The 27,104-nt window shown below is 40.8% G+C and overlaps 3 protein-coding genes across 4 annotated transcripts in view; 2 read left to right on the plus strand and 1 right to left on the minus strand.

Annotated features, from left to right (window-relative positions):
* Window positions 1-5,491: 5,491 nt before the first annotated feature.
* On the plus strand, window positions 5,492-11,558 carry LOC120820926 (uncharacterized). Its single transcript, XM_040179192.2, has 5 exons — window positions 5,492-5,629; window positions 7,033-7,122; window positions 7,222-7,321; window positions 7,463-7,638; window positions 7,815-11,558. Exons 2-5 carry the CDS (start codon window positions 7,120-7,122, stop codon window positions 10,989-10,991), a joined length of 3,456 nt encoding a protein of 1,151 aa, XP_040035126.2. The 5' UTR covers window positions 5,492-5,629; window positions 7,033-7,119; the 3' UTR covers window positions 10,992-11,558.
* Window positions 11,559-11,774: 216 nt separating this feature from the next.
* edaradd (EDAR-associated death domain) lies at window positions 11,775-24,709 on the minus strand. Of its 2 annotated transcripts, none has more exons than XM_040179200.2 (6): window positions 24,310-24,709; window positions 16,590-16,648; window positions 16,202-16,244; window positions 15,730-15,800; window positions 14,155-14,203; window positions 11,775-13,087 (listed from the first exon to the last, which is right to left on the minus strand). In XM_040179200.2, exons 1-6 carry the CDS (start codon window positions 24,365-24,367, stop codon window positions 12,699-12,701), a joined length of 669 nt encoding a protein of 222 aa, XP_040035134.1. In that variant the 5' UTR covers window positions 24,368-24,709; the 3' UTR covers window positions 11,775-12,698. The 2 variants fall into 2 exon arrangements, with proteins under 2 accessions (XP_040035134.1, XP_040035133.1); XM_040179199.2 differs by having other exon boundaries at window positions 15,730-15,803; window positions 24,310-24,557.
* pdzd8 (PDZ domain containing 8) overlaps window positions 24,158-27,104 on the plus strand; it is a 39,792-nt gene continuing 36,845 nt past the window's right edge. The window contains exon 1 of the mRNA XM_040179197.2: window positions 24,158-26,338. Within this exon, the coding sequence (XP_040035131.2) occupies window positions 25,452-26,338 (887 nt within the window). The 5' untranslated portion in view covers window positions 24,158-25,451. The remainder of the gene's footprint in view (window positions 26,339-27,104) is intronic.

The following is a 27,104-nucleotide window of genomic DNA, read 5'->3' on the forward strand; positions in this document are numbered from 1 at the left end:
TGCACAATGCATACTTGAGTTTTACTGAAAATGTCCGTCCCACATGCAAGCGGAGGAATGTGGCGACGACACCGCTGGCTTCCTTTCTCCTCGCAACACGTCTCGTCCTTTATCTCCAGCTGTCAGTGTGCAGTCATGCATTTATCAGATCATTGAACAGGAAAAGAATCTCCTAACTATTATCTTATAATCAGGATGACTTATGTATTTATGACCTGTTAAAGAGCATTTTCTCTCTACAGCCTCCAGCTGTTCATTCATTACACCATTTATACAAAGGCTTCTCTTTAATTCCTCCCTAACTCTGTGGCTGTAATCAAATAACTTTTTTATTTTGACTCCCAAATGCCGCCCGTTCTCATGCATGCACTACCTGTTGTCTTTAATGTCAGTGTTATTGCGTATGATCAGTATTCGCGTGATTGCTTCACTTATCCAAGTCTTGACGTTGACGTTTTGCTCAGCAGTGGTCAAAGGAGATGAACGGAGGAGAGTTTCTGCGGGGCAGAGTACCTGAAATACTCCAAATACCAAACATGCCTCCCTTCCTTCACCCCGCCGGCTTTATTGCCCAAGAGACTGAACATTGCACTCTAAGCATCAGGGTACATGCGTTAATCCCATGTTCTCTACTTTGTCGTTTCCTTCAACTACAATGTGTTCGGCCCCCTGCTGCCTGAACACATGGCTTGTAGGTGTGCACATAGGATATCTTCTTGAAAAACATATCTTGATCATTGCAGGGTAACACCGGCTTGAGAAATGTTAATTGTAGACCCTAAACAAGTTCCTAGATCAGCAAACTAAATGTTGCAGTTAAAAGGAGTGTGGCTTGTCACAGTACACAATGTCCTAATCTAACAAGTAAATATTTGAATTGTTATTGTGCCGATGGGAGGAAGACAGATTTACAGTGATGCAGACTCGTTTTGAATGCTTCGGGCGATGAAGGTTCTGTGTAATGGATGGAGAATGTTCCATCATACCTGAGTGTGTGGTTTGTTACTTTGTGTTCGATGCACCAATCAGTGTTTAGTAAGTTTAGACAGTCACACGTCTGTGCTTAATGTGCCTCCACCGTGCACACACACGTGCATGTGAAGGAATGCCGTTCCTCTGCATTCCCTTGGTGTCACAAGACAAGAGCAAAGGCTGTTTCAACACTCCGCCTCGCTGATTGACACTTTGTTGAAGAAAATCAAGTCAAGCAGTCCAAAAATCAATGACGTCATTCATGCTGGCGAAAGTTTACAAAACGCTGTAATTACACACCGAGCAATTTGATAATTCTAGGAAATCTCGAACTGTTTGATATGACTCAAGCACACATCTGTATCCAAACTTTATTTCCAAACCAACTGGTTCTCTGAAGCAGCTCGACTCACACACACTGAGGACTCCGTAAGTAATCAAATAAAAACCACATATTTAGAACTAGTAATTAACATTGTAACATATTCCTCAGTTTTCTTTCTGCGTGTGGGACTCATCCAACGGAATAAGACTCATCTGCTGCTCTGCACTCTGCATGAGACCTGTGAGGTCCTCGGGTTGGTGCCGCCATTAAGAACGCACTTCTGACCTATATACATATGTGTGTGTGTGTGTGTGTGTGTGTGTATATATATATATAATTACACACACGCCTAATATTCAGAGTAGTCCGTCTCTGCAGCAACTTGTTCCTGTTGGTTCACAGAAGTAGGTTTGGGCCCTGGGGCCCTTACAGCGCTGAGGCCCTTGTTTTAGGCTTCAATGATAAAGACAGTAATGCACCATTGACAGCTTTGCTATTTGAATCAATATCTTCAAGTTCAAACTATGGTTTTGCACCATAAAAATAAAAGGAAGTTGACGACCAGAACTGTTTCTCTAATTATTGTAATTACTTGATATTTTAGTTTTATTATTTTTGGAAACGGTTAATTTAGTAGTAGTTACCTGTATTTGTTAACAAGCTGTAAACGTTGTTCCAGAAGGATTTATTAATGTCAATCGTACTTTGATTCAGGTTTTCATTCACAGACTTTGTTTGTTTTTACCATTCTGCATTTCTATCCAATTGATCTTACTTTATACTTGGTGTTGCTCAACATAGCTGCAGGTCATGTCATCAACGGGTTCGTAGAAGTCATGCTGTGGCATGTAGCATGTTGCTGACGCATCTCTATACGATGATACTTAGTCAGAATTAAACGATCGTTCTCATTCTCAACAAACCGCACCAAAGCTGTGAATACACCCACAATGGACACGCACGCAGCCCTGCAGCCCAGTGCTGATACCCAAAGGTGTGTGCCTTGAAGTGAGAGGAAGGCCAGGTATGAGCGGAATGCCGCCCCCCAGCTGGACGACAGCGTCCTCGGCCCCACATGCCGACGACATACCGGCAGTAGACTGACACACATCGCTGTTGTGACAGCAGAGAAGGCGGATGTCTGTGTACTGATGTGTGCATCTTTGTTTTACAGACCTCTTTTCCGCAGGTATTCATTAAAAGGTACCAGTTTGGACCTGAAACTGAGGCAGTAAATGAAACATGAATAGAGGAATCTTTTTTTCCTCCTATCTGACTTCACCAAAAGCCGCCTTCGGCAAAGAGACGTGTACCAACAAATTCACCATTCAGCCCTCACCCGAAGAACTGTCCCTATTTGGTGATCTGACAGTAGACCGGATTTAATCAATCTCACAGCAAGACTCTTAATATAAATCCCTGGGGAATGCCGACGGGCTGCATCTTTGGAAAACGTTTTCTATCCTTTCAGAATTAGATGTATTTAATTTGAGAAGTTGTTCTGAGTTTTGCTCTCTTTCAGCACCTTTCATCATGACTTTCTATGTCTTTACACATGTAACAGATGGCAGATTACAAGGTAGCAGGGCTTCAGTAAAACCGGCCTCCAGGCCCCACTGGGAATAGTGTGAGTGATCACTGTGAATTAATATGCAAGATTCAGGAACATTTTGTGGTCACTATGCTACACATGTTGACACAATGCCATGCCGTTGTACCTTGCTAACCAAGGAAAGGACTAACGGAACAGAATAGTATTGCTTGGAATCTTTTGAATTTGCATAAACAATGGCAACACAACAACGACATGGAAAATATGACATCCAAACAGAAAAAAAGATGAAACATTGTCCATGACTGCGTTTGACCATCAGGCATCACAACGTAAACCCAGAGTCAACTTCCTCTTGTCCCATCGGAGTCCTGCCGTCCGCCCATCAAGAGCAGCTCGATCCGGGATGAACGATGGATTTAGGTCTCTGAGAAGACGTCGGCTCAATTGTTGCATGTTGGGTACGCTGGAATATTTCTGCAACAGATTAATAGCCAATGGGTCAGAAGGTGAGCTTAGCCTTCTCAAGGGCTCCTCCACTTTTAGTATATATACTGTATATACATGCATGTATGTATGTGTGTATATGTATATATATATATGATGGTCGCGTAGCCTGTTACAGCTGTCTCTCTCTCTGGGGGCGGGGCTAGTGCATTTCACATAGTTTCTGCTTTCTTTCTTTTTCGTTCATTTATATTTCTTAAGTGCCACCATATGATACACTGCCCCATCTTTACAACTTGTAATTGCAATTGGATTTTTTATCATTCTATTTGGTATTGTTTTACCTGTGTGTGTTTTAGTGCTGAAGATGCGCCCCTCCCAGGGTGCGCTCCCCTCCCAGGGTGCGCTCCCCTCCCAGGGTGCGCTCCCCTCCCAGGGTGCGCTCCCCTGCTTTGGGACGTTCAGATGACTCTATTGTCCCCAGGTGTTGCGCTGGTAGCCTCGTGACAGTCGGGCAACCAGTCCAGGGCGAACCCTGCCTTCGCCCAATGTCAGCTGGGGATCGGCTATTCCCTGTATTCAGAACATGGTTGTTATTTTTCCTCTTTCTTCATGTAGCAGGACATCGTACCAGAAAAAGCACGTAACATAAAATTGGACTCTCGCTCACTAACTTACTCCCTCGAATTCTTAAATCCCACACACAATATATTGCTTATTATTTGGCTATTGTCTTACAATAACAAAAGCCTCCTTAGTCTGTCTGCATCAGACAGTGTAGTAATTGATTGGCAGGGTTGGGTGGTGACACATCATTTGGGCGTCCCTAAGCATGCAGCCTAAAGTGGGAAATATGGTGCAGTTTGCTGCAGCAGAATGAGAGATTTAAACTTATAAACACACCCCAGGTTACAGTACTGCATTGGAAGAACTCATTATGAGAATAGCGCCTGTTGTTGAATCATTACCATGACTCATTAAAGGAAAGCAGCTGCTGTTTTATAAGACGTCGAGCTGATTTACTCTTCAACTGGGTCATTTAAACAAATTACAAGAAATCCATCTATATTTCATAAAAAGTAATCTTAAATTCTGTATGTATCTAGCAGTAAGGTCCCTAACTTGGAGAATTGTGATACCTGAAAAGTAGAAGTAATAAGATACCACAAGATCCCAGGTACCGTGGTTCTGCCGTTCTACGCTACAGCTTCTCTGCCAACATTTCACTGTTGTTGCTATTCACTATATTTTGAATGTTTGTCCTTTCCAGCCACCAGCCAAGTAGAAACTAATATTGACATGGGACATTCCCCCCAAAAATCTAATGGTACATGGAGATATGTTAGTAATCACATAAAACTAATTAATCGCCAGCAGAATGTATGTATAAATGTATGTTGAATCAGTAATTGAAGCGCTATTATTTTGAGCATTATGCTGTTTTTCAAGCTGATTGTGGGATTTGTACATCTGGTTGTTTTAAACTAGTAGCCATGGTTTTACATTTATGTTACTCTGGTATGAAACATGATAATAGGTTCTGATCTTATTGTTGGTAAATGCTGTGCTAAGGGAATGTTGATTGACTCTAAAGTCTGCACACACAACATGACCAAAACACCCTGACTTGAAGCTCTCCAACTGGATATACATTATGTACCAAAACAAATCAAACTGTTACTATTTGGAATGATGAAAATACTGTCATATTCCTAATGGGAAATAAAGTTATGTAATTGGAAATACTATGCACAGACAGATTTACGATCCTTTAACGACAACAGTGACTGTGGAAATATGTACGTAAAGTTGAGGCCAAAATGTATTAATCTGTGCACATAAGACCGTAATCCTAAATTTGATTGAAGTTTCTACCTCAAGCTACAACTGGGCGTTGCGCAAAATCATATATTAGTGTCCAAATGAATCACTGGTGTCGACGTATATGTTTGCCCCCGACCTACTTGCCAAAAGTGTCAAAATAATTCCACGTCCACACAATTGCCCAAGGCCCGCTTTATCAAAGCAGAAATACCAAAACGTGATTGTGAGCCAAGTTTCTGTGTATGAGAGTGTTGCTATGTGTTATTTCTTGGAGAACCGGGTTGGTCCTGTTCAGAAGGAGTGGTGTTTCTCCCTTGTCTCTCCTAGTCAGGTTTCGGCTGCTGAAATACTCGGTGACACAACCGGTTCTCCCGGTTTGCTTTGGTCTTAAAGCCAGTGGACTGCCAGAACCATCCAGTCTTGCCTTTCAGTACTGCAGTGACACGCAGGGGAGGCGACATCTCTCCGCGGCTTTCCTTCAGTAGAGGCGTCCGTAGAAGCAGCATACGGTGAGTCTATCGAATGGGTCTTTTTGCTTGATGGGATCATTAGGGGGGACATTCGCTCTAATGAGTTATTTTTCTAACTTTGTGACTTGGTGCAAGGATGTACACTAGATCTGAAAGTATCAAAGTGCAAAGTTCTAGGTCCGTATTTTGGACATATATTAACATTACATTGTCTCGTAATCGTCTTTTTGAATTTGATTAAAAAAAACAAAAAACATCAGCTGCTTTTCTGAGTGGGACAAACCATAGTCTGCCTCCATTTTACTCGCCCCCTGCTGTGAGTCAATGTGGTTGGTGTCAGTGTTGATGGTGCCACCATGTTTCAGTAGAAAATATGCACATTTACCAGTCTTTTATTAATCTCGCGTGACTTTCCTGCCTTTCCTGATTTCTGGTTTGGAAAAGTGTGGCCACTTTGCAGTTCTGGCTCTTTGCAATATTTCATTTTGTTTTGGAAGTCAAGAACATTTGTGGAGTAACATCCGCAATTCTGATCAGTGTCGTTCTAACAAACTCAGTACCCTAATGTGTATTTTGATTCCTCATCTGATATACAAAATGTGACAGTCTAGCACGTAGTAGAATTAAACATCCTTAATCCTTTTTTAGGATTTATTTCACAACTTTGTATTAACTAAATGTAATCATCTTAAACAACATCATTTATGTGACTGTGGATTACATGATTTCCATGTGGAGATGTTGGGGTGTGGTTGAATGGAAGCCTGTGTGTGGTGTGGCATGTCAGTCAGAATGCATCCCAACCAACCGGTTTACATGCATACATTCCCCATGACGGTTGGGATTCCTAAAATGTGAGGTGATCGGGTCTGTGGGCGTCGTTGTTGATACTTCAGAAAATAAAAGAGCTGCTCAAGACAGGTGAAGAGCCCTGGGTACGTGCAAGAATGTGTGGATAGAGGCATGAGCTGACCAATAGGGAGGGCTACAGACAGCTGATTGAAATCATTTTCAAATATATAATGAAGATATTCTGCTATTTTCATAGTATGACATTTGATGATAATGTTTGTACTATTGTCATCTTCAAGGTCAAGCTTCATCGTCTACTGTTGAGGGTTCATCAGGGGTCCAATAGATTTTAGATTAACATTGAATCCCTACATATTCATAATGGGCATCTTTGTTAATTGATTATATACTGGAAACCTAAACTGGTGGTTTATAAATAGTCTAAAAAAGGTGTTGTATGCTCTTTCTTTTCTTGTACAATGATAAAGACTTAGAGAATAAGTTAAGCTTTGTGATGTGTGAGACAATTATATTATGTCAGATTCTGCATTGTTGCCTGAATCTTCATCTCACACAAGGTACATAATAGCTTTGTCACAAATTGAAGTTATCTTGACACGAAAATAAAGTTATTTTTTGTTGTTTTGCAGATAACTGCTGTGGATTGGAGTTTCTGTGTTTTTTTGTGTTTTGGTAAAAAAGTCAATGATACGTGGATGTAATACAATTAAGAAATTATGGTAAGTAAAAAAGTAAACAAGATTGTCGATAAATAAATGTTGCTAAATGTAAACATTGCAAGTCTCATCTTGTGTTCTGTGAACCACTTTAAAACATAGAGCGGAGACAGCAAGAGTAGACTTTTCTCAGAAAGTCTGGTCCTAGACGACTCCGAGGAAGGAGATGACAAAATGGCTGCAAGAAGTGGCCTACAAGCAGGTAAGACAAAATAAGTAAATATTGAAACTCATATTTTGTTCTTGCTGCAGTTTCATTAAATTTAACCAGTGTCTGTAGGTAAAGTATTTTTGGAAAAGATAAACATGCTTATTTTGGTAATTTGTTTTCAATCTGTTGCAGGGGATGAGATTGTTGCAGCCACGATACATCTAGACCACTTCAACCAAGGTGAAGTCTTGAAGATCCTTAAGGTCTTGGAGCCATATGATAAAAATATGGTGGTTCTGACAAAGAAGCAGCTGGGTGCCAGTGCTGACCTTGGCTCCTTTGGATTAGTACGCAATGACTCTGGAAAGGTAATATTTGCCTAACTTGGGTAAAACTACTTTGGGGGAAATGGAAATAAATAATAATAATAATAGTAACAGCAGATCTTTAACACAGTGCTAATGATAACGGTACAGTTTATGTTTGTTATAACCTATTAATGACACAAGTTAACCTAGTTTGTTTATCATTCCATTACCAACAGATGCTCAACTTTAAAAAGGATCTGTCACTGGATGCTTCCCTTGACGGCCTGAGTGGAAAGCTAAATGCTTCACAGGGCTTGGGGGGTGAAATAGGTGGTCCTACTCTCAATGGAGACCTTCCCAGTCTCAGTTTAAGTAAGCCCTCAGCTGATGCCAGTGCCAAATTCCCAATGCCCTCTCTTGGGCTGAATGGACCAGATATAAAAGGAGATCTAGATGGCACCCTTAAAGCACCTAATGACAGTGTCTTTCCCAAGATCAACACCAAAAGTGCCTCACTCGACCTCGAGAAACCAAAAATCAAGACAGACAACCTGAAATACAAGGCCCCAAAATTCACAATGCCACACTTCAATCTCCCTCAACTCAAAACACCAAAAGCAGACATGCATGTTTCTGGTGATACAAGTCTCCCTTCCAGTGATTTCAGCCTCAACACACCAAAGATCAATGGGGATCTCAGTGCACCAGATGTTGACATCAACTTACCCAAAACTGACAACAAAAGCTTTGATCTAGATGTTCAAACCCCAAATCCTGACATTGATGCCTCATCTGGTAAATTCTGGACTAATTTTAGGAAAAAACCCAAAGTTCATAGCCCTAAAGCTGGTCTGGACTTGGATGCAAACCTAAACACACCACATGTTGATCCCTCTCTTTCAAAAATGGAGGTCCCAGATTTTGACATAAATTTGCCGAAGGCTGAGCTAGACATGCAAACCCCAAACATTGATGTGGATGCTCCATCTGGTAAAACCAACTGGCTAAATTGGAAATGGAAGAACCCAAAACTTCAAGGCCCCAAAGCAGACCTAGACACAGACATAAGCGTATCCGATGTTTTAACTCCAACAATTGAGGGTGACATTAATGTACCAAATACTGAGCTGAATCTCCCAAAAGCTGACCTTAGCAGCCCCAATGTAGACTTTCAGGCACCAGACATTAATGCTCCATCAGGGAAAATAAACTGGCCTCATCTGAAGTGGAAAAAAAACAAACTTCATGGTCCCAAAGCTGATATGGACCTTAGTGCAGATCTGAGCACACCAGATGTAGATCTCACAGCTCCTAAAATTGACGGTGCGTTAAGCACACCTGATGTTGATCTGAATTTACCGAGAGCTGATGTTGATGTTAAAGCACCAGAGACTGGCAAACTCAGGTTCCCCACACTCAAAAAGGGCAAGTTCCTGCTTTCTGGGCCAAAGGTGAAAAGCTCATTGATTGACGTTGATGCTGAAGCCCCTGACCTCAATCTCTCTCCTAAAGCATCCCTTGATGGACCCGATGTTGATTTGAATCTACCCCAAGCTGATGTTAAAGCCCCAAATGTCGACATTGCGGGTCAATCTGAGAAGTTCAAATGGACTTTAAAAAAGCCAAAGGGTTCAGTCTCCAATTGGAGTCTCAAAGCTCCACAGATTAATGGTGAGATGAAAGCACCAGATCTACCCAGAGCTGACCTGAAAGGCCCAGAGTTGGGCATTGATACTCCCGATTGTGACAATTCTGGAAAATTGAAATGGTTCAACTTGAAGAAACCCAAATTTGGTACACCAAGGGGTCCAAAGGGTGACATTGATGTTGATGTGAAGGTACCACAAATGGACCTCAACGGGGTTGACGGGGTGAACATGAGCGCCCCAAAAATCAAGACTCCAAAACTCAATATGGCAGATCCGCATTTGGGTATTAACGGTCCAGATACCAACTATGACATTAACCTTCCTAAAAGCAATGTGGTTGCACCTAATGTAGACCTTAAAGCAACAGATCTCACCTTGTCTGCACCGAAAATAGATTTTAATGCCCCAGATCTTGACATTAATGTCCCAAAGGCTGATCTGAAAGGTCCTCACATAGACCTTCAAACTCCAGGCATTGATACCCCAGCTGGAAAATTAAAGCTACCCAAAATAAATCTTTCAGGGTTTGGCCGGAAAGGGCTAGAGGTAAAAGGACCCAATCTTAATGTGGATGCTGAAAATGTCAATCTTCCTGATGTAAATCTTAAATTGCCAAAAGCTGCTGTCAAAACGCCTTGCTTGAATCCAATTAAAGGAGATCTCTGCACTCCAGATCTAGATCTGGATGCTGCTCTTAACAAAAATGTGGATCTTTCTGGCCCCAAAACAACCATCAGTGTACCAAACATCAATGTTCCTACCCTGGATACTAAAGGTTCACATCTCAACCTTAATTTGCCTCAAGCTGATGTAACAGGGCCCAGTTTTGATCTAAAAGCACCAGATCTCAGCCTGTCTCCACAAAAATTCGCAGCACCAAAAATAGACACCAAAGTGCCAAAAACTGAGCTGGAAGCACCTGTCACACTGAAAGCTCCAAACATGGATATTAACCTGCCAACAGCAGACCTCAAAGGACCTGACACGCAGTTAAAAACACCAGATTTAAATGTTGATTCACATCTCGGTGATTTCAATTTTCCTCATTTCAAGCATCCAAAATTTGGTCTTGAAAATCCCAAACTAGAAGTTCCTAGTGTTAGTACCGCAGTGGAGAATGGAATTGAGGCCCCAAAGGTCAACATGGTCACTCCTATCAACACACCGGAACTTGATATCACAGCTGAAGCAGATGCTGAAGTCAAAGGTACTCCGAAGAGTAGGATAAAATGGCCTTTCAAATGGGGATTAAAGTCTGGAACAGAAAGCAATGAAGAGGAAAGTGGTGATGAGTCTGAAACTGTTGTGTCTAATGCCGATTTGGAGGTTCCTGTATTCAAAATGCACAAACTGCCCAGGAACAATCTTGATGGCATTGGAGGAACTGAGGATATTTTAAGCGTATCGAAACTTGACTCAGAGGCAAAGGATTACATCGTCAGCAAAGGGATCCGCTTGCCAATAGTAAATCCTACAACAACAGCAGGAGAAAAAATTGACATTAGGCAGAGACTAAAAATGGCCACAGAAAAATCGGCGACAGCTAACATCTCAACAACTGAAGCAACAAGACACACTCTTAATGTCAATACATCTGCAAACACAGATTCTTTAGTGAGAGGAGGTACTTTCAAAGTAGACAAGCCGGAGTCCATAGTGGGTCTGGTAGCCCCTGAAATTTTTATCCCAGATCAACATGACAAATTGTCTTTGAGCCTCTCCAATATGCTTGGCCTTAATGTTAAGGATTCAGACGCTGACTGATTTCTGTTTTACTTACCTAAAGTAAAGCTTCAGTCCAAAAATATTGTAAATACATGTAACTTAACCAATTATTTGTCTCAGTTTGTGACTGTGACAGATCATTTACACATGAGAGAGCAACAAAGAGAGGGCAGGAAGAGGTATTTCACACTGTTTCTACAAGTTAATAATACCGTACTCACTATTTTTTGTACACGTCAGCCCAAACTCCGATATTTTCCAGTAAGCTTGGCCTGTATTGTCCTGACCCACTGGTTGACCCCAGCATCACTGCCAGCTAATGTATCAATCTTGTCTAATAACTGATTAAACTTGTTTTACACTGTGTAAATTCCTGTTATTTATGTGTTATTTTCCCAACATTTTTGATTTGGAAGTATGTTACTTATTACATAACTGCATTAGCATTACATGTGATCCCATTAAGGGGTTTAAGTTTCTAAGATATGCATTACTTCAACATCTTTACTTGATAGAATAATTGTGTGAAAGCATTTGTGGATACAACTTAAAATGATGCTGATAGAGATGCTTATGTTTCATAACTAATAAAAATCTTGAAAAAGATTTGTTGGTTTGTTGATTAATTAATTAATGCATGACAATGAGGAATATTACTAATAAAAAAAAAGGTTTCGTTAAAGAAATCCTCTGGAAAAAAATGAAATATATAGAACTTATTGAAAAAAGGAAGCTCAAATACCATCAAAATAAGTATCAATTCAAAAGTTAACTTTAGGGATGATGTTGCTTCTTAGTTTTACTTTGAAAATGACTGAAGCGTTTACGAATTTTGAAATTTATTTATTTCATAGTGACAAAACAAGTTTATTACAAAAAATTATTTAAAAAACAGAATAACATAACTTTTAAGTTGGCAATAGTTCAGTTTTTTTGGTTTGCAAATTTAACAAAGTAGAATTTCTTTTTATGTAGTAGATATTTATGACATCATTGTTGTAGTTGTGCGTAGAATCGTCCTCTGATGTTGATCACTTAGCTCCATTCAACTGCCAGTAACAAACACGGATGTAATAACAGTAAAACAACGGTAAAAAGTATGCCATTAGAACTCAAAGGTGACATATTCTGCTATGTCGTAGGAGAGTAAGTGTTAATTCCAAATATAAAACAACATTCTTAATATAAAGAAATGCTCTGACCTCTACCTTGGTTCTCTTTCTAGAAATATGCAGCTATAAATCATATAGATTAAGTCTACTAGCTGACAGCTCTGTGAATACTTTGATCTAAATGCTAACATGCACATGATGAAGCTGAAAACATGTAGGCGTACTGTTGACTATGTTTATCATCTTATACTGGCATGTCAGAATTAGAATAATTAGCGAATTATCACTAAACACAAAGTACAGCTCAGACTGATGATGAAAAACTAATTTTATTTCAAACTGCAGATAGCGATCCAGAAAAAAAAGGAGAATCACCAATTCAATTATAATTCATCCCAAGGGGAATAGAATGCCATATCCAAGTGTCTTGGTAACCCATCCAAAGGTTTGTTAGGACAAAGGACATTAGGCTCAAACCCAAAGACAACCCTCTTGTGGTTGTGCTAGTCAGTTCAGTTCTGTTTGTGGATCATTGTTTTGTCTTTTTCTTTTTTACTAAAGTCCCTAACAATGAACACTTATGAAGGAGAAGAAATCTCTTACAGTTTCCTGACCAAAGGAAAACATACATGAGTTAATGAGCATGTTGCCAGCGTGACGGCCAGTCCTTCTCCATCCAGCTCTGCAGCAGTCGCAGGACATCAATGCGCTGGTATATGCGGCAGAGTTCCGTGAGCTCATTGACCGTCTTCTGGTTGTAGCGAAGCAAGAACTCCTGGGTGGGGCTGTGGGACAGCGAGCCTTGGGCCCGGTGCTCCAGCAAGGTCAGTTCATCATAGCTCATCCCCCAGCGACTTGCAAAGTTCTTCCAGTTTTTGATTGTGCAGTGATTTGGATCCAGCTTGAGCCGCAATAAGTCCAGGAGATCCTTGTCGTTCATGAGGTCACTTATCTTGGGGGGGGGTGCTGGGCAGCTGCACCTTTCGCAGTGGTTGCTAAGTAACTGTAGTTCTTTAGGAGAGTCTATGCTCAGAGATCAACGAGAAAGATTAGGTTAGCGAAAGATAATGGGTGTATTGCAAATTACAGTATATTGCAGTAACACTACAACTGAAGTGTAGTTCCATTGTTCCATTCCATTTATTCATTCAGTCACTTAAACTATCCAACCGCTCAAGGCTATCCCAAAGTGTGTCCATTTTGGGTCTCCCTGTCATCTTGTGCACACATTCATAGATACAGTATGTATATAAAGGCTAGATGTCTCGTCCGCGTTGCCGGCCAACGAAGTTGAATGTTCGCACATGGCGGCCATCTTGGTACAGTCAGCTCGCTCACCCATAACATTCTGTTGGCAGTGATACATGTACTTTTTAAATAACCATAACTCAACCAATTTTTAAACGGTTTGTAATGAACGTCAGTTATGACACTGTGTACATTTTATGAATAATTATGTAAAAAAGGATTCTCCTTTACAAATATACATCAAGAAATGCCCACCCTGTACAGAGATGTATTGATGACACTACATACTATTATAATAATTATAACCATAGGTTTTCATATGAAAGTTACATTAAACAGAACATTATTCCTAAGTGTGTCATAACTACATCTCTGACGTTAATTTTATTTGGAAGTTATTGGAAGTACATGTACCACTAACAACTAACCGTACCAAGACGGCCGCCATGTGCGGACGTTCTATACTATAAAAAAGGATTTCTTTTATGGAATTTTAGAGTCTGCCTTCTAAAGAAAGACTTCATTGCACATGTCTGTGCCCAGCGGGGACGGACGTCTTCTACATGTCCATGGGTCGACACTGACCGCTACACTAGCGTAGTGAAACGGTGTGATGTTCTGTCTTTGCCTCTGTGTAAAGTAGTTTTTGACTTAATGTGTTCCACCTGCAAAATTAAAAATAAACAAAAACACTGCTGCTGTTATTTCACAGCGATGTTTTCAAAATGGCATTTCCTTGCATTGAAGATACCTCTGTAAATATCAATAACAATATTTGCAAATAAGAATCCACCAACATATAAAGACACTTTGAATGCATGAGGATTAAGCACTGAATTTACCTGGTGAAGTAGATGTTGGCCAGGTGCATTCTTCAACATCTTGAACTGGCTACAATGTAGAGAAACACACATGATTAATACCACGTTTACTTCTTTTCATGTGCTTAATGAAAAATTACTATCACTGCGTCATCTGGTCTGGTGTTTGTCCCTGTTCCCATCTTTTCACTTTTTTGTTTTCAGATCATTATAGATGATATAAAAAAGACAGCGGCGGCCAAAATGACTAGCTCGAAGCTCCCAAATCGTAGTCCACAAGGCAATGGTCATGACCTCTAGTTCCACTTGTAAAGTTGTGTTTTGCCCTCTACACACAACACATCAACAGCAGGTGTGCATGCCTCTTTGAAGAGATCCATTATTTTCCATAAAATGTCTCTTCTTCGGTCATCCTCTTCTTCCCTTCTACTTTTCACACTTAAAACTGCACCTGCAATAACACTTACTGAATCTAACCATTAATGCTCCAGTAGGGGGAGAAAGAGGACTTCGAAATCAATCTACCAATAACAAAAAATCAATGTGCAAATGTTTTCTTTATAAATTCTTTAAAAACAAGTGTTGGATTTCAGAGGCCAGAATCCGAACCCAAAAAAAGCACGTGTTGCACACAGGTCAAGTCACTGCTTGCATTTGTCATACAAATTCAATGTTAAGTCAATTCTGACAGTGAAAGTAATAAATAAATACATTCTTTATTTATAAGTTAAATCTTTTTATGAAAATCTGTACTGTGGGCTTTCATTCTGATGAGAATGGGCCTTGTTATTTTACTTAATGTAGATATAATATATTGGGGGTATGTGCCACGTTTCACTACTTTTACCATCTATTCTGGAACCATTCCCTTACTATTTTGGCCTGACATATTCTAGAGCCAAATACGCTTTGGAATCCACAAAACTTCAGGAGAAGGCAGTTTTTATTCTTGTTGCACAAAACAAAAATCCAGACACTACTACATTGTGTTGGTGAGTGGGCGGTCTGGAATGGACCCATTTCCCTTCCAGTCCCACTGATAACATTTGTTTACAAGTTACTTTTTAAGCAAGGCGGTCCCTTTAAAAGCTCCACGGCGGAGAATGGCGTTAACATTCGTTCTGCTTCCTGTCTTCCTGCTGTGTTATTAGCATCACTCACGGTTCAGCGGTTAAAAACCACATCCTGTGTGCTCACCCGCTGAATATGAGGAAGCACCCACAGAGTGCACTTCTGCCTCAGTACAAAAATGTATTGATGATGGTTTCTGATTGGTTGATGGCAGTCATATACTTGGAGAACACACCAATATATTATTTAATACGCACACTGTTCAGTGTATTGTTAGACATCAAAGTATAGGGTGGCTGTTGGACCTTTCTTTCCTACAAGTGGAAACGTTTGTGGTTAAATACTCAACAGCTATAAACTACCAGACTGAAAAAAAGATCAGGATGCAAAAGTGAAAATGTAAAATCAAGCTTTTCTTGCCACTTCTAGACCACCATTTTGTTTAAAATCAACACCATTTTGTTTGACGTGTAGGTGGAACTTCTCTGTGAAAGATAAACTAAGGTGGTGTCAAAGCAAACAAACCTGTCTTATTCGGTCAGAGGAGGGGCTCAGGAATCCAGCGGACATGGAGCTCAGGTGAAGTGTCACAGCATCTGCTGGAGACAGATTACAGTGTATCCTGAAAACACTGCAGGGATATATAGATATTCACAGAAACAAAGGTTTTTACTTTCTTTACAATTTAGCTCAATTCATATTACCATACTTTTTGTTTTCTCAAATGTGTTTCTAAGCATATTCTACATAAAGTGGATGAGTCATAACAGGGCTTTCACATAGGACACTACGGGTTGTGTCTACACGAAACCATGATGTCTTTACTAAACATCACCAAATAGTTTTGTTCAAATCACAGCGTGTTTAACACTGCACCCATGACCTGGGAGAAAACGTGTTTCGCTACTAACACAACTCAGAATGCAGTTTAACTGTATATAACCGTTTTAGTTATGATAGGGGCAAAAGGAACCATTGCAATTTGAACCTTATTTACCATTCCGATCGGTCACCTGCACGGGATAATTGGCCTCCAGGGACTGTGGGAGAGACAAGAGAAGACAAGATTACGTGAATAAAAGGTGGGGAGAGAAACTGCTCTGTTAACCCGTTTCTGTTCAGAAGAGTTAGACAACATTCAAGATGTAGTAGTGCCTGTGGAAGAGCAAGATAGAAAACAGCGTGCTGCGACCTGTTCTTCAGTGAGCCCTCAGGCTCGACCAATCACAGCACAGTTATTGTACATTTTTAGGGGATTATTGTAAGACTCCTTTCTGAGGAAGAACAATGCGAAATCTGTGCAAAGCAAACTGCATAGAAGACATGTCAAGACAATGAGTCAGGTAAACAACGTGAGTGGAGGAAAGACAAATAAAGGAGCTTACAAATTCTGCCAGAAAGCTGGTGGTGTCCGTGTCCTCCACAGGTTCTGAGCTGCTTCTGTCTGTTACCAAGTAAAGGAAATGCTTCAATATTGTGTTTAATGTCACCTCTAAGCTTATCATATAGTTTCAGTCAACTTTGCAGCATTATATTTACCCAACAAAAGTAAACAAGCCTTAGTACATGAACGTTCCTTCAGAACAAGGAAATAACCACCATCACACCAACATGGAAAACTAAATGAAATGCCCTCCGGCATTTAACTCATAGATGACGAGTTGGGAGAGCAACACAAAGGCAGCTTTTTCTGCAGGACGGTGCTAAGTGGGCCTTGGTTTCAAGTGGTAATTATTTTAGATTCTGGCATTATAGTCCCGATGTCATGAGCAGTTGCATATTACAATGCTTCCTCTTCCTTTAGAATTGTCTTTCTGCACTGAATTTTCTGAATTGAAAGCCATCGTAGATTCCAATTCCAATAAAATCAAATCATGAGATACCAAAGAAAAATCTTCAGGTGGAATATGACTAAAAAAGAAAGTTTATTGAGGGGGAACCTGCTCGTTCTGCTTGAAGGGATTCATAAAGACAGATTCCTTGCTTTATAGTTAGATATGGTGAAAATGTTAAATTAAAAATACAAGTAGTCTGAATAAGTATTCATCTGATTTTCCGTCTGAAAGAAAAACCTTCAGTACATTTTCATTTAGGTCATATTACAGTTTAAAAGATGTTTTGGATCCACTTCCAAAAAACAATATTAAGCATTTGCATAAGCGTAGCCAACCAATGAGTACAACCATAAACGCGTAGACCCCAGGGTGAATAAGGAAGCACACCTGCTGATAGGCTATCCTTTGCCACTTACTTTCTTGCCCACCGACGGCCTATAGCAGCTCAAGTGGTCCTGCATACTGGGCATTTAAACAGCCGTGGGCTGTTTAAATGCCCATCGTAGAGTCCGAAATGTGTGGGGTGCCTCCATTCATTGGGATGCATCCTTTCAGGACTCATTCATCGACCGCATACTCTCCAGGCACCGATTTAAGGACACATCTTATCTATCCTATGCAGTCGAGGACATCCCATCATGCAGTGCGGGCCAATGAGAATTTAATTTATTCAGGACGGAGGCAGGGGAGCCTTGCAGTGGGGGAAGCAGGTGATTGGACACAGGAGGAAACAATCAGGGACATGGGAGACAACCGCAGGGGAAAACACACCAGGCACATTAATGTACCAACACACATTTCTAACAAATACACAACGAGCTGCTCACGTTGCCGGGAGCCACTGCGTCCCGTTCCATAGTTATTAGTGAAAGGTCACTTTGGTGCCTTCACTTTCATACTTTAGAGGCTGACTAACATCTTACTCAGCCTGTGACGACTTCATGTTATGAACAGAAATGAATCGAAGTGAGCTCCAGTCGGCAGGTTATGAACCTGAAATATCACTTTCTAAGTCCATTGACGTGAAATACACAAAGAAACTGAATTTGGTGGCTTTGCTCCTTTTGTTTTGTGTGATGATAAACTAACTTTACACATTGTTTTGTGGTGAGATTATAAGAAAACAGTACATTTTGTTTTGTTTTAGGGAACCAGGAGGAATGATTTTAATTTCATTTAAAATTACTTGGAAATGTTCTTTGTTCTCTCAGCCTGAAATACATCATGCTCTGGAGGCGAGGCATGTCTTCCTGAATTAAATGAAATAAGATTATCTTCTTCACTGCATTTCATCTGTTTTTGTGATTTTAAGGCTTTTACTGCCAAGCGCAGCCGGTTGCTGGGCAACGGGAGCAGCGGAGGAAAAGCTGGTGACGCAAGCAGGAAGTGTCCCCGTAGGCCAGACCGCCCCGTGTCAAAGGCCGCTCGGTTCAGCCTACGACCAGCCCAGGTCTACCACGGTCCCACAAGGACGCAGCCCAACGAGATGAGACATTATGGGGAAGTGGTCTCTCAAAGCGTAGAAACTTAAACAACAGAAATATAAATACTTTGAAAAGCTGAGTTCTAAATATAGTTTAAAAAAAATAGTTGTAACTAAAAGCCTCCCACATACATGAGCACTCGTCATGACACAGACGTTTCTATGTAGGCCCGTGTGCTCCATTACTATTCCTTAAAATACACACACACACGTTTTTTTTTCCAGTGTGTGGTGCGGCATTTCCTGCTGCCAGTAAGCGTCAGAGGTGCTCTTCCGCTGTCTTATCTTGTACTATCAGTGGATTTTTTCTAATGGAATTAAACATTTCTACAGGGAAGTGACAGCCGTCTAGGCCACTGAACGGTACATTAAAAGGTAAATCCCCTTCACCAGTTTTTAGACCAGCCTACACAAGTGCACTTTGCCCCAATTTGACTTTCAGTCTGTTTATTTCTATGGTCTATATTAGTCTCCATTAGTTATGGGAATATACACGTGTTTCACCAATCATTTGTGGCTGATTTACATGTTGAACTAACTACACACGTATGTGTTTTTTAATTGGCAGAAATATGTGTCCCCAGAAACTAATTGATGCGATTTGATTATATTTTTAATTGGAATGGTTCAACCTGAATATTGCTGTGTATCAATTTATTAGGCACTATTCAGGGATCAAAGTTAAAATGCCAACATAACAGAAACCAGCAGCATTTGTGTGTGATTGGTCTTTTAGTTATCAACTACCTAGAATCACATACTTTTATATATGATTTATTCATTTTTAGACTGAATCCTAATTCATTCATTATTTTCATTGATTTTGGGTGGTCTGTATTTAATCCTCACTGTGAATTCTCTCTCCACCTCCACATTAAGTTCTCATTTGAACATGGGATCAACGTAGACCGTGGGAGTTGGAGGATTTTAAACAAAGTGTCCATCAAATTCAATTAATTAAAAAATATTAAAATAAAATATATTTTCATAAATATGCTCTGCTTACTGCGCACTGTTGTCAAAAATAAATTGGCTGTTGTGAGCTCACCAATGTGGTTAAGAGAGTGCTTTGAAAAGGAAGCGGAGAAGTGAGTGGTGCAGTTTGAGTGGACCAGGGGCAAGTCTGAGCCATATTGAGTAGAATGGCCTGGAGCGGTTTTAAAGGGAGGGAACGCAGCAAACAGACAGCTTTGTGAGCCAGAACCAAAGCGTATTCTATTTCACACTACTGAGACACAAATCCAGTTGATGAAAAAAAGCATAAAGTGCAGATCCACACACTACCTACCGGTTTGTGGAGTGTACATTTTAATGGAACGAGAAAATAACTAGGATTTTTTTTTTTGTCCCCAAAAAGGAGGTATAGCTTCAAACCACAGATCTTCACTTGGCAACAGTGGCAGCTCAAATTTGTCCAGCGTGAATACGCATTGACTGAGGTTAAGGATTGGAAGTCCAACATATGCTTCACTTCAAAGATTATCATAAAAAAAGACAATTTACCGGAATGCCTCAAGCTATACCCTGTTTCCACTACTCTTAAATGTTTATACATTACCATTAAGAGTCATCATCAGTAAGTTCTGTATCAGTTTTCATAGGTATGCAGATTAAACCAAATAATATTGTTAATTTCTCTGGCTCAACCATCTCTAGATCTCTAGAAAGGAATATTGATATTGGACAATTTTTCCCTCTTTCCCTTTTATCTGCCCATTGCAAATACAGTATGGCAAAGGTTGGAGAAAGACTCTACAGCTACAAGGTGGATGTTAACAGCACGTGTTGACTGAATGATGCTTCTTGGTTAGCAGATCGGGTGTAACATATGGAACGTGAATTTGTCCAATGTGGAATTATAGCCCACAGCGACACTGGCCTGGACAATCTAAGCCCCTTTTACAAACTGACATGTAATCTCTGACTTGATTCAACTCATCACACACACACACACACACACACACACACACACACACACACACCTTGGACTTTTCACCCGTTACAAACTGGAATTCAAACAGACGTTAACCCTGAGATGAGGGAAAGTCTGGCTTGTGTAAAGCTCAGGCTCAGTCACCATGGTAACTGAGCCTGTGAACCTCACCTGGTCAGGGGGTCTGGAGCAGGTTTTTTTCAATAAACCTTGAGTTTCTTTCACAGTCTCCTCCCTCTGACAGCAGCCCAGCCAATCACACAGCGCGCTTTCATTGAATCATTCATTCAAGTACTATAAGTGTATCAGGTGGATTTTAGCGCAGTTTCCACATATAAACAAAATAAGATGTTACGTTAAAGACTAAAGTGTTCTCCCGAACATGTCACGTCCTTTTCTGGACGATCCTGTTGATGAAGAAGCGCTTTTACTTCGCAGGTTGTTAAACACGTCGCGAGAGAATATTGAGGCCCCGATTAGATATATTGTTATTTCCAGAACAACGTCGCTCATCGTGGACGTGCTCTCACATACGAGCACATTCCTCATGTAGTATTACGTTTTTCTGCAAACGGCAGTTTCCTTTACAACATTAGAATATTAGTAAAGCTGCTGTATGCAGAGCCGTGAGAAACATCCTTTAAACCCTTTTGTTCCCTGGACACAAACCAGTGAGAGACATTAAAGAGGCGTTCCACAGGACGCACCTGAATAAAACACATTATAGGTTCAACACCGTTGGACCAGTTTTTACCAGCGATATTATTCTTGTGATTAAATATGAGCATGGGTGTGTATTTCGAGCCTGTGTGTAGTGCATTCTAACAAGCAGTGTAAAAACTGTAGTAAAACGTATGGATTATGATTAGTGTGTACATTAAATATTAACGAACAACACTATATTGGAACTTACAGTAATTTTCTCCCACGCAGTTTCTCTCTCCTTTGCTGCATTAGCGGTGTTGCTTTTTCTTTCTAATTATGGTTCATACTCATCGTTCGTTGCATTAATATTTCCAGCTCTATGAGCACGCGCTCAACTCTGAGTCAACCTAGTCAGGGTTGTTTGAACCAACCCAAAACTCAGTTTCTCATCTCAGGGTAAATCAACTCAGAGTTTAGGGTTTGTGAAACCTCCTACTTGAAACGGACCCCTGTAATGTAATGTAAAAGGCAGTATGGATCCATGCTTTCATCTGATTTAGGTCTAATTCTGACCATCTGAATGTTCAGCTGAAATCAAGACTTGAGTGGCTGGTGAGTGTATATACATGAAAATATAAACTGCCGCTGAAAAATACATAGGACAGCATATATTGAAAACATACTGTTAATATGTGAAGAATGAAAATAAATATATATTTTTTTTAAATATTCAAAATGATATTTGATCCAAACGTGCTTACCATTCACTTATTTATTTTGAATACATTGTAGGGGCTTTCTATGTTAAAGACCAAAACTTTCAGGTTCAATTTTCTTTTTAAATGAACAACACTTTTGGCCTTGATTAGGCTCCATACATTCTCATTAAGTCAATGAATTGTTTGGTTTCTTATCAAATCTTTGTCTGAATTAGTATAAAACCAGCAGACTCCCCCTAACATCTATTCCGTAAAGAAAAAGAAAAAATAACTGTCCAAGTTATAAATAGTATCACTGCTTAATAATATTGAAATGTAAAGGTAAGTAATTGCTCACTGTAATGGGTTTCTTATCCCAAGCAGGGTTTCAGTTAAGTTGCTGTTGCCTTGAAGGTACAAAATGAACTTAATAATGAAATAAATAAAGATGTCATATGAATGAAGCAGTGAAAGAGGGAGTTGATTTCTAGTTAGAATGTTAAAAAAAAAAGTAAAACTTCCCGTTTACAACTAAACATTGTCCCCTGGGTGGTATCCTTCTTAAAATAGTGTACGTTAAGTTTTAGGACTTACAGCATCAAGCGTAAGTCAAACCCCAGATGAGTTGAGCATTGTTTCTCCCTCTCTGGGAATGCAGGGGCATGTAACGGCACGCTCTGGGTAAAGTTCAAGAGATGAAACATAAACCACATCATAATGTATCGCTAAGGGCCATAATTCCACACAGGTGAATCCAGCTTCTCTCCGTTTTGACCACCCATGTTTCCATTCTGTGTCACAGATCGTGAGCCTGTTTCCACATTTGAATGGAGGTGAATGGCATGCCAATACCTGTGGCACAGTGAAGTCTACACACACCTTGAACAAACTCTCTGCTACATGTAGAACATAGCTTATTGTGTCTCTCTTTTTGTGCGCATGTGGGAAAACGTTAGCCTAGTTCTGTGAAAACTTTGTATATAGTTTGTCTAATCGAAGAAAGTGTGAATATGACACGTTTTGATGTGACAGTAAAGAGTTGCCAAGTTTAGAAGCATCACATGACCTGGTAAGGGGAGGTCAAACAGCCTAAAGATATTTACTTCCTTGTTATCAGAATTAGAGTCAAAATCAGAAGCCATCTATTGCCACATATGTTACACGTAGAGGGATTTGACTTGGTTAATTGTTGCAATATGGAATAAAAAAAATTTAAAAAGAAAGAAAAAAAGAAATTATACATTATTTGGTTTTATTCTATGTCTGCCAGAATCACATCATTCTCACACAAGAATTGCTATTGCAAAATTTCTACCGGATATATTTCTACCATCTCACCCTATGCAACCTTATCTCTGATAAGATCAGAGATCTTTCGAAAAAAAAAAAAAAAAGTTAATAGAAAGGTCTTAGGTTTCACATATCTCTATTGATGCCAGTCAATAAAAGTCACATCAGTTATGTCCTACATCTGCAGGCATGAAGCTATTTAAATGAGGCCCAACTGTTTACAGCCAAAGGTCAAGAATAAAGGTTGAAAGTTAGCTGTGGTATGAAAGGTTGTGAACTAGTCCAGTGCTTCAAACTTATGTTGGTTGTATCACGGCCGACTTCAGCATTCATTAGATCAGAAACTTGTTCGTTATCCAAACACACTATGGGAAAGTGGTGTAGTTTACTAGAGTATACAGCCTGTCGCGATATGCAATATACTGACTTATCACACAATATTGGAAAATAAGTGCGATAATATTTGGTGGTATTCATTTCACATATAAAGAACGTCACCAACATTTTAGTCGATGCACTTCCCTCTTGTCTGCGTTCATTGTTTCAGGCAGCGCCTCCACACACAGGGGGAAGGGAATGCGTCAAACCACGGGGGTATTTTTCGCGTACAATGACGTAAACGAGCCGGTGTGTCAACTTTGTTTAAAAACAGTGGCAACAAAAACACAACTAAGTTAAAACAACAACAATCCGCAGTCTTTAATACTTCTGATGTCTAATTATTCTGACGAATAAAATGTTCTTTGTTCTTTGAAATAGTGTACTTCTATTACTATTCTATTATATTGTCATTATGTCATCAGTGGCATAGAATGGTCTGAAAATTGCAATAATTTCGCATATCGTAATAAATGTTGGTGCAATAATCGCACAAAAAAAATAATATATATATATATACACACAAGTCAATTTTGTCATTGTGAAAACATTCTTGGTTGTGAATTCAGGTGGTTAACCAGGACACACATAGTTTCACTCAAATGAATGGCAGACATAACAAAATAAGCATGAATATATACATATTATTGAGCTAATAAATTAAAATAAATCAAATGGTTAAATGTTTTTTTTTTTTTGCAACAAAGCCATTACAACATGCAGCATGTCAAGATATATTGCATTAGGTCTCAATCTCAGCCTATAGTTCCAAACGTTAACTAAAAAAATGTAGCTACCGAATATATTGAGCGAATCTGTAAGACACTGGAATGTCTGACTTACCAAATGATTCCTTAAATAGCCTCAAACTGCTCATTTTTGAGTCGATGACGTCTGCCATGGAGGAAAATGTTTCAAGGTAATATATGAAATGTCTCTATATCGATGTCCGGCTCAAAGCAAACAGTAATCCTCTCCGCGGAGCCACAAGACGCGCCGATAGCAGCCCAGCGGCGGCAACTCACACTAATGAAACACCTGGTGATGCGAAGGTAGCATCCTACCAGCAACCATGCTGCCTTCATGGTCCCCTCGGAAATGGAACAATATTCACTTCGGAAATGTTTAATGACCGAATATGTGTCTATGTAAAAGCGGCGAAAAGTATCAGCTGGTTTATGCAGTTTAAACCATTCAACAGGACTGACAATAGGAGGTGCGCAGGTTTCTTTAATGCCACATTGATTCATAGTCTAAAGTTTATGTCCGCGGACTTGCCATGAACTGCGGGAATTTGGTGTTAAAGAGTAGTACGTCGGTCATTCCTAACGCCTCATCCAGCGCCACCAGCTGGTCAGCGCAAGTCAGAACAGCTTCCGTGTCTGAACAACGTCATATTAGAATATGTGAGGTGTGTGTCTACTGATTAGAGGGATAAGACACTTTTACTCTGGCCAAGGACAATACAGGACATCAAGTCATAATGAAGCATTAACTTGTTATGGTTTCCCTTATAAACTTAAATGTTTCATATAGCAACATAAAGGCAATTCAATTGTTGGATGTTGTTATAACTCTTCCTGTCTTGTGTATATTAAAGTCCATTTTCATATGCATATCATTGCTGGTTCTGTTATAATACAATTTTACAGAACATCGTTACTGCAGCATTAGTCACGTGTCCCCACACAAGTTGGATAAACCGAATGAAGTATCCTGCTGAAAAAAGGTCAACTTAAACTGGTGTTGTAGTGGAAACCCGGTGAATCCGGCATACCGTGAACGCATCAAAAGAAACATATTCCGTCTCCGTCATCACGCACAGCAACGTAATCCGTTTGTCCAATCAGGTGAAGAGCCTGAAGCTCAGGGAAGAAGCTGATGATATGGCAGCTTTCAGAGCGACCAGGTGGAACTTGCTTTGTTACCGCGGCTAACCCCTCGATTATGAAAGCGTGTTGTCCTCGGGACGGCGGCCGCTCGACATGATTTACGTTATATTGATTTCCGCGGTCTCCGGTGCGGTCGTTACGCTGATATTACAGTTTCTGTTGATATACAGGAGAAGCCCCGAGCCCATAGGCAGGACAGTGCAGTATGTCAAAGTAGAGCCCGAGAACGCATTGAAGGATTACTTCAACACCCAACATGCCGAAGCAGGCCAGCCGCAGCAGGACGGCACGGCACCGAACGTTAGCGCCCACAAACAGCAAGAGGCCGCCGCGGCGGCGGCTGTCACCGGCGGAAGCCCCAAACAACAACAACAGCCGCCGCCGCCGCCTCCCGGCGGCGAACCCGCGGACGCGGCCAGACCCGAAACGTGCAATTTCCTAAACGCCATATTCCTGTTCCTGTTCCGAGAGCTCCGGGACACCCCCGCCGTCAGACACTGGCTCACCAAAAAGATCAAGGTGGAGTTCGAGGAGCTGCTGCAGACCAAGACGGCGGGTCGGCTCCTGGAGGGTCTCAGTCTCAGAGACATCTCGCTGGGCAAGTCGCTGCCGGTGTTTAAAAGCGCCAGACTGTTGAAGCCGGTGCAGCTGAACGAGGACGACATGCCCGAGGAAATCAACTTCGAGGTGGACATTGAGTACAACGGGGGCTTTCACCTCGCCATCGACGTCGAGCTCGTCTTCGGGAAGTCCGCCTACCTGTTCGTCAAGATGAGGCGCGTGGTGGGTCGACTTAGGCTGCAGTTCACGCGCATGCCCTTCTCCCATTGGTCCTTCTCCTTCCTCGAGGACCCGCTAGTGGACTTTGAGGTGAAATCCCAGTTCGAGGGAAGGCCGCTGCCTCAGCTGACCTCCATCATAGTGAACCAGCTGAAACGGGTGATCAAGAAGAAACACACCTTACCCAACTACAAGATCAGGTGAGCTCCAGCCAGCTGTTTATCAGATCCAACCACAGCCACGAGGGCCAAGATAGTGCCCAGCAAAGTATGCAGCACAGAGGCCTCCTCAACCAGACCACCTCATTCGGGATAGTAGTCATTCAATAGTGCATACTTGTATTCTTTGCATTTAAAGGTGATGTGTTGGCTTATAACGGAAAACAATGACCTGTTTCTGGGAGAGAAGATCCAACGTGTCCAAACAACTAGTAAACATAGACCTGTCTTATTCTATTATGTGGGTTGGGGTTATTACCCAACATGATCTCCAAAACCTGTTCATAAAAATGTACACGAAATATTTGACATAGAAACTTGTAACAATACATACTAACTGGCGGTGGTTAACCACGCCCCTTGAGTGAACGGCTCTCCGCCATGTTGGATTCTTGAGTGAACGTCTCTCTGCCATGTTGGATTCTTGAGTGAACGTCTCTCTGCCATGTTGGATTCTTGAGTGAAGGTCTCTCTGCCATGTTGGATTCTTGAGTGAACGTCTCTCCGCCATGTTGGATTCTTGAGTGAACGTCTCTCTGCCATGTTGGATTCTTGAGTGAACGTCTCTCCGCCATGTTGGATTTTTTGAGGGGGTTAGGGTTAGTATTCTTACAATTTAACATTGATTTCTCGTTAAAAATGCAATCATTTTTATACATCGTTAGACTTCACAAAGTGTGTTTACGGGGTGCAGGTCCCCCATTCACTTTGAATAGGGTGACATCATCAGTTGCCAGTCCGTATTTAT

Source organism: Gasterosteus aculeatus, chromosome 6 (assembly GCF_964276395.1).
Source record: "Gasterosteus aculeatus chromosome 6, fGasAcu3.hap1.1, whole genome shotgun sequence".
NCBI lineage: Eukaryota > Metazoa > Chordata > Actinopteri > Perciformes > Gasterosteidae > Gasterosteus > Gasterosteus aculeatus.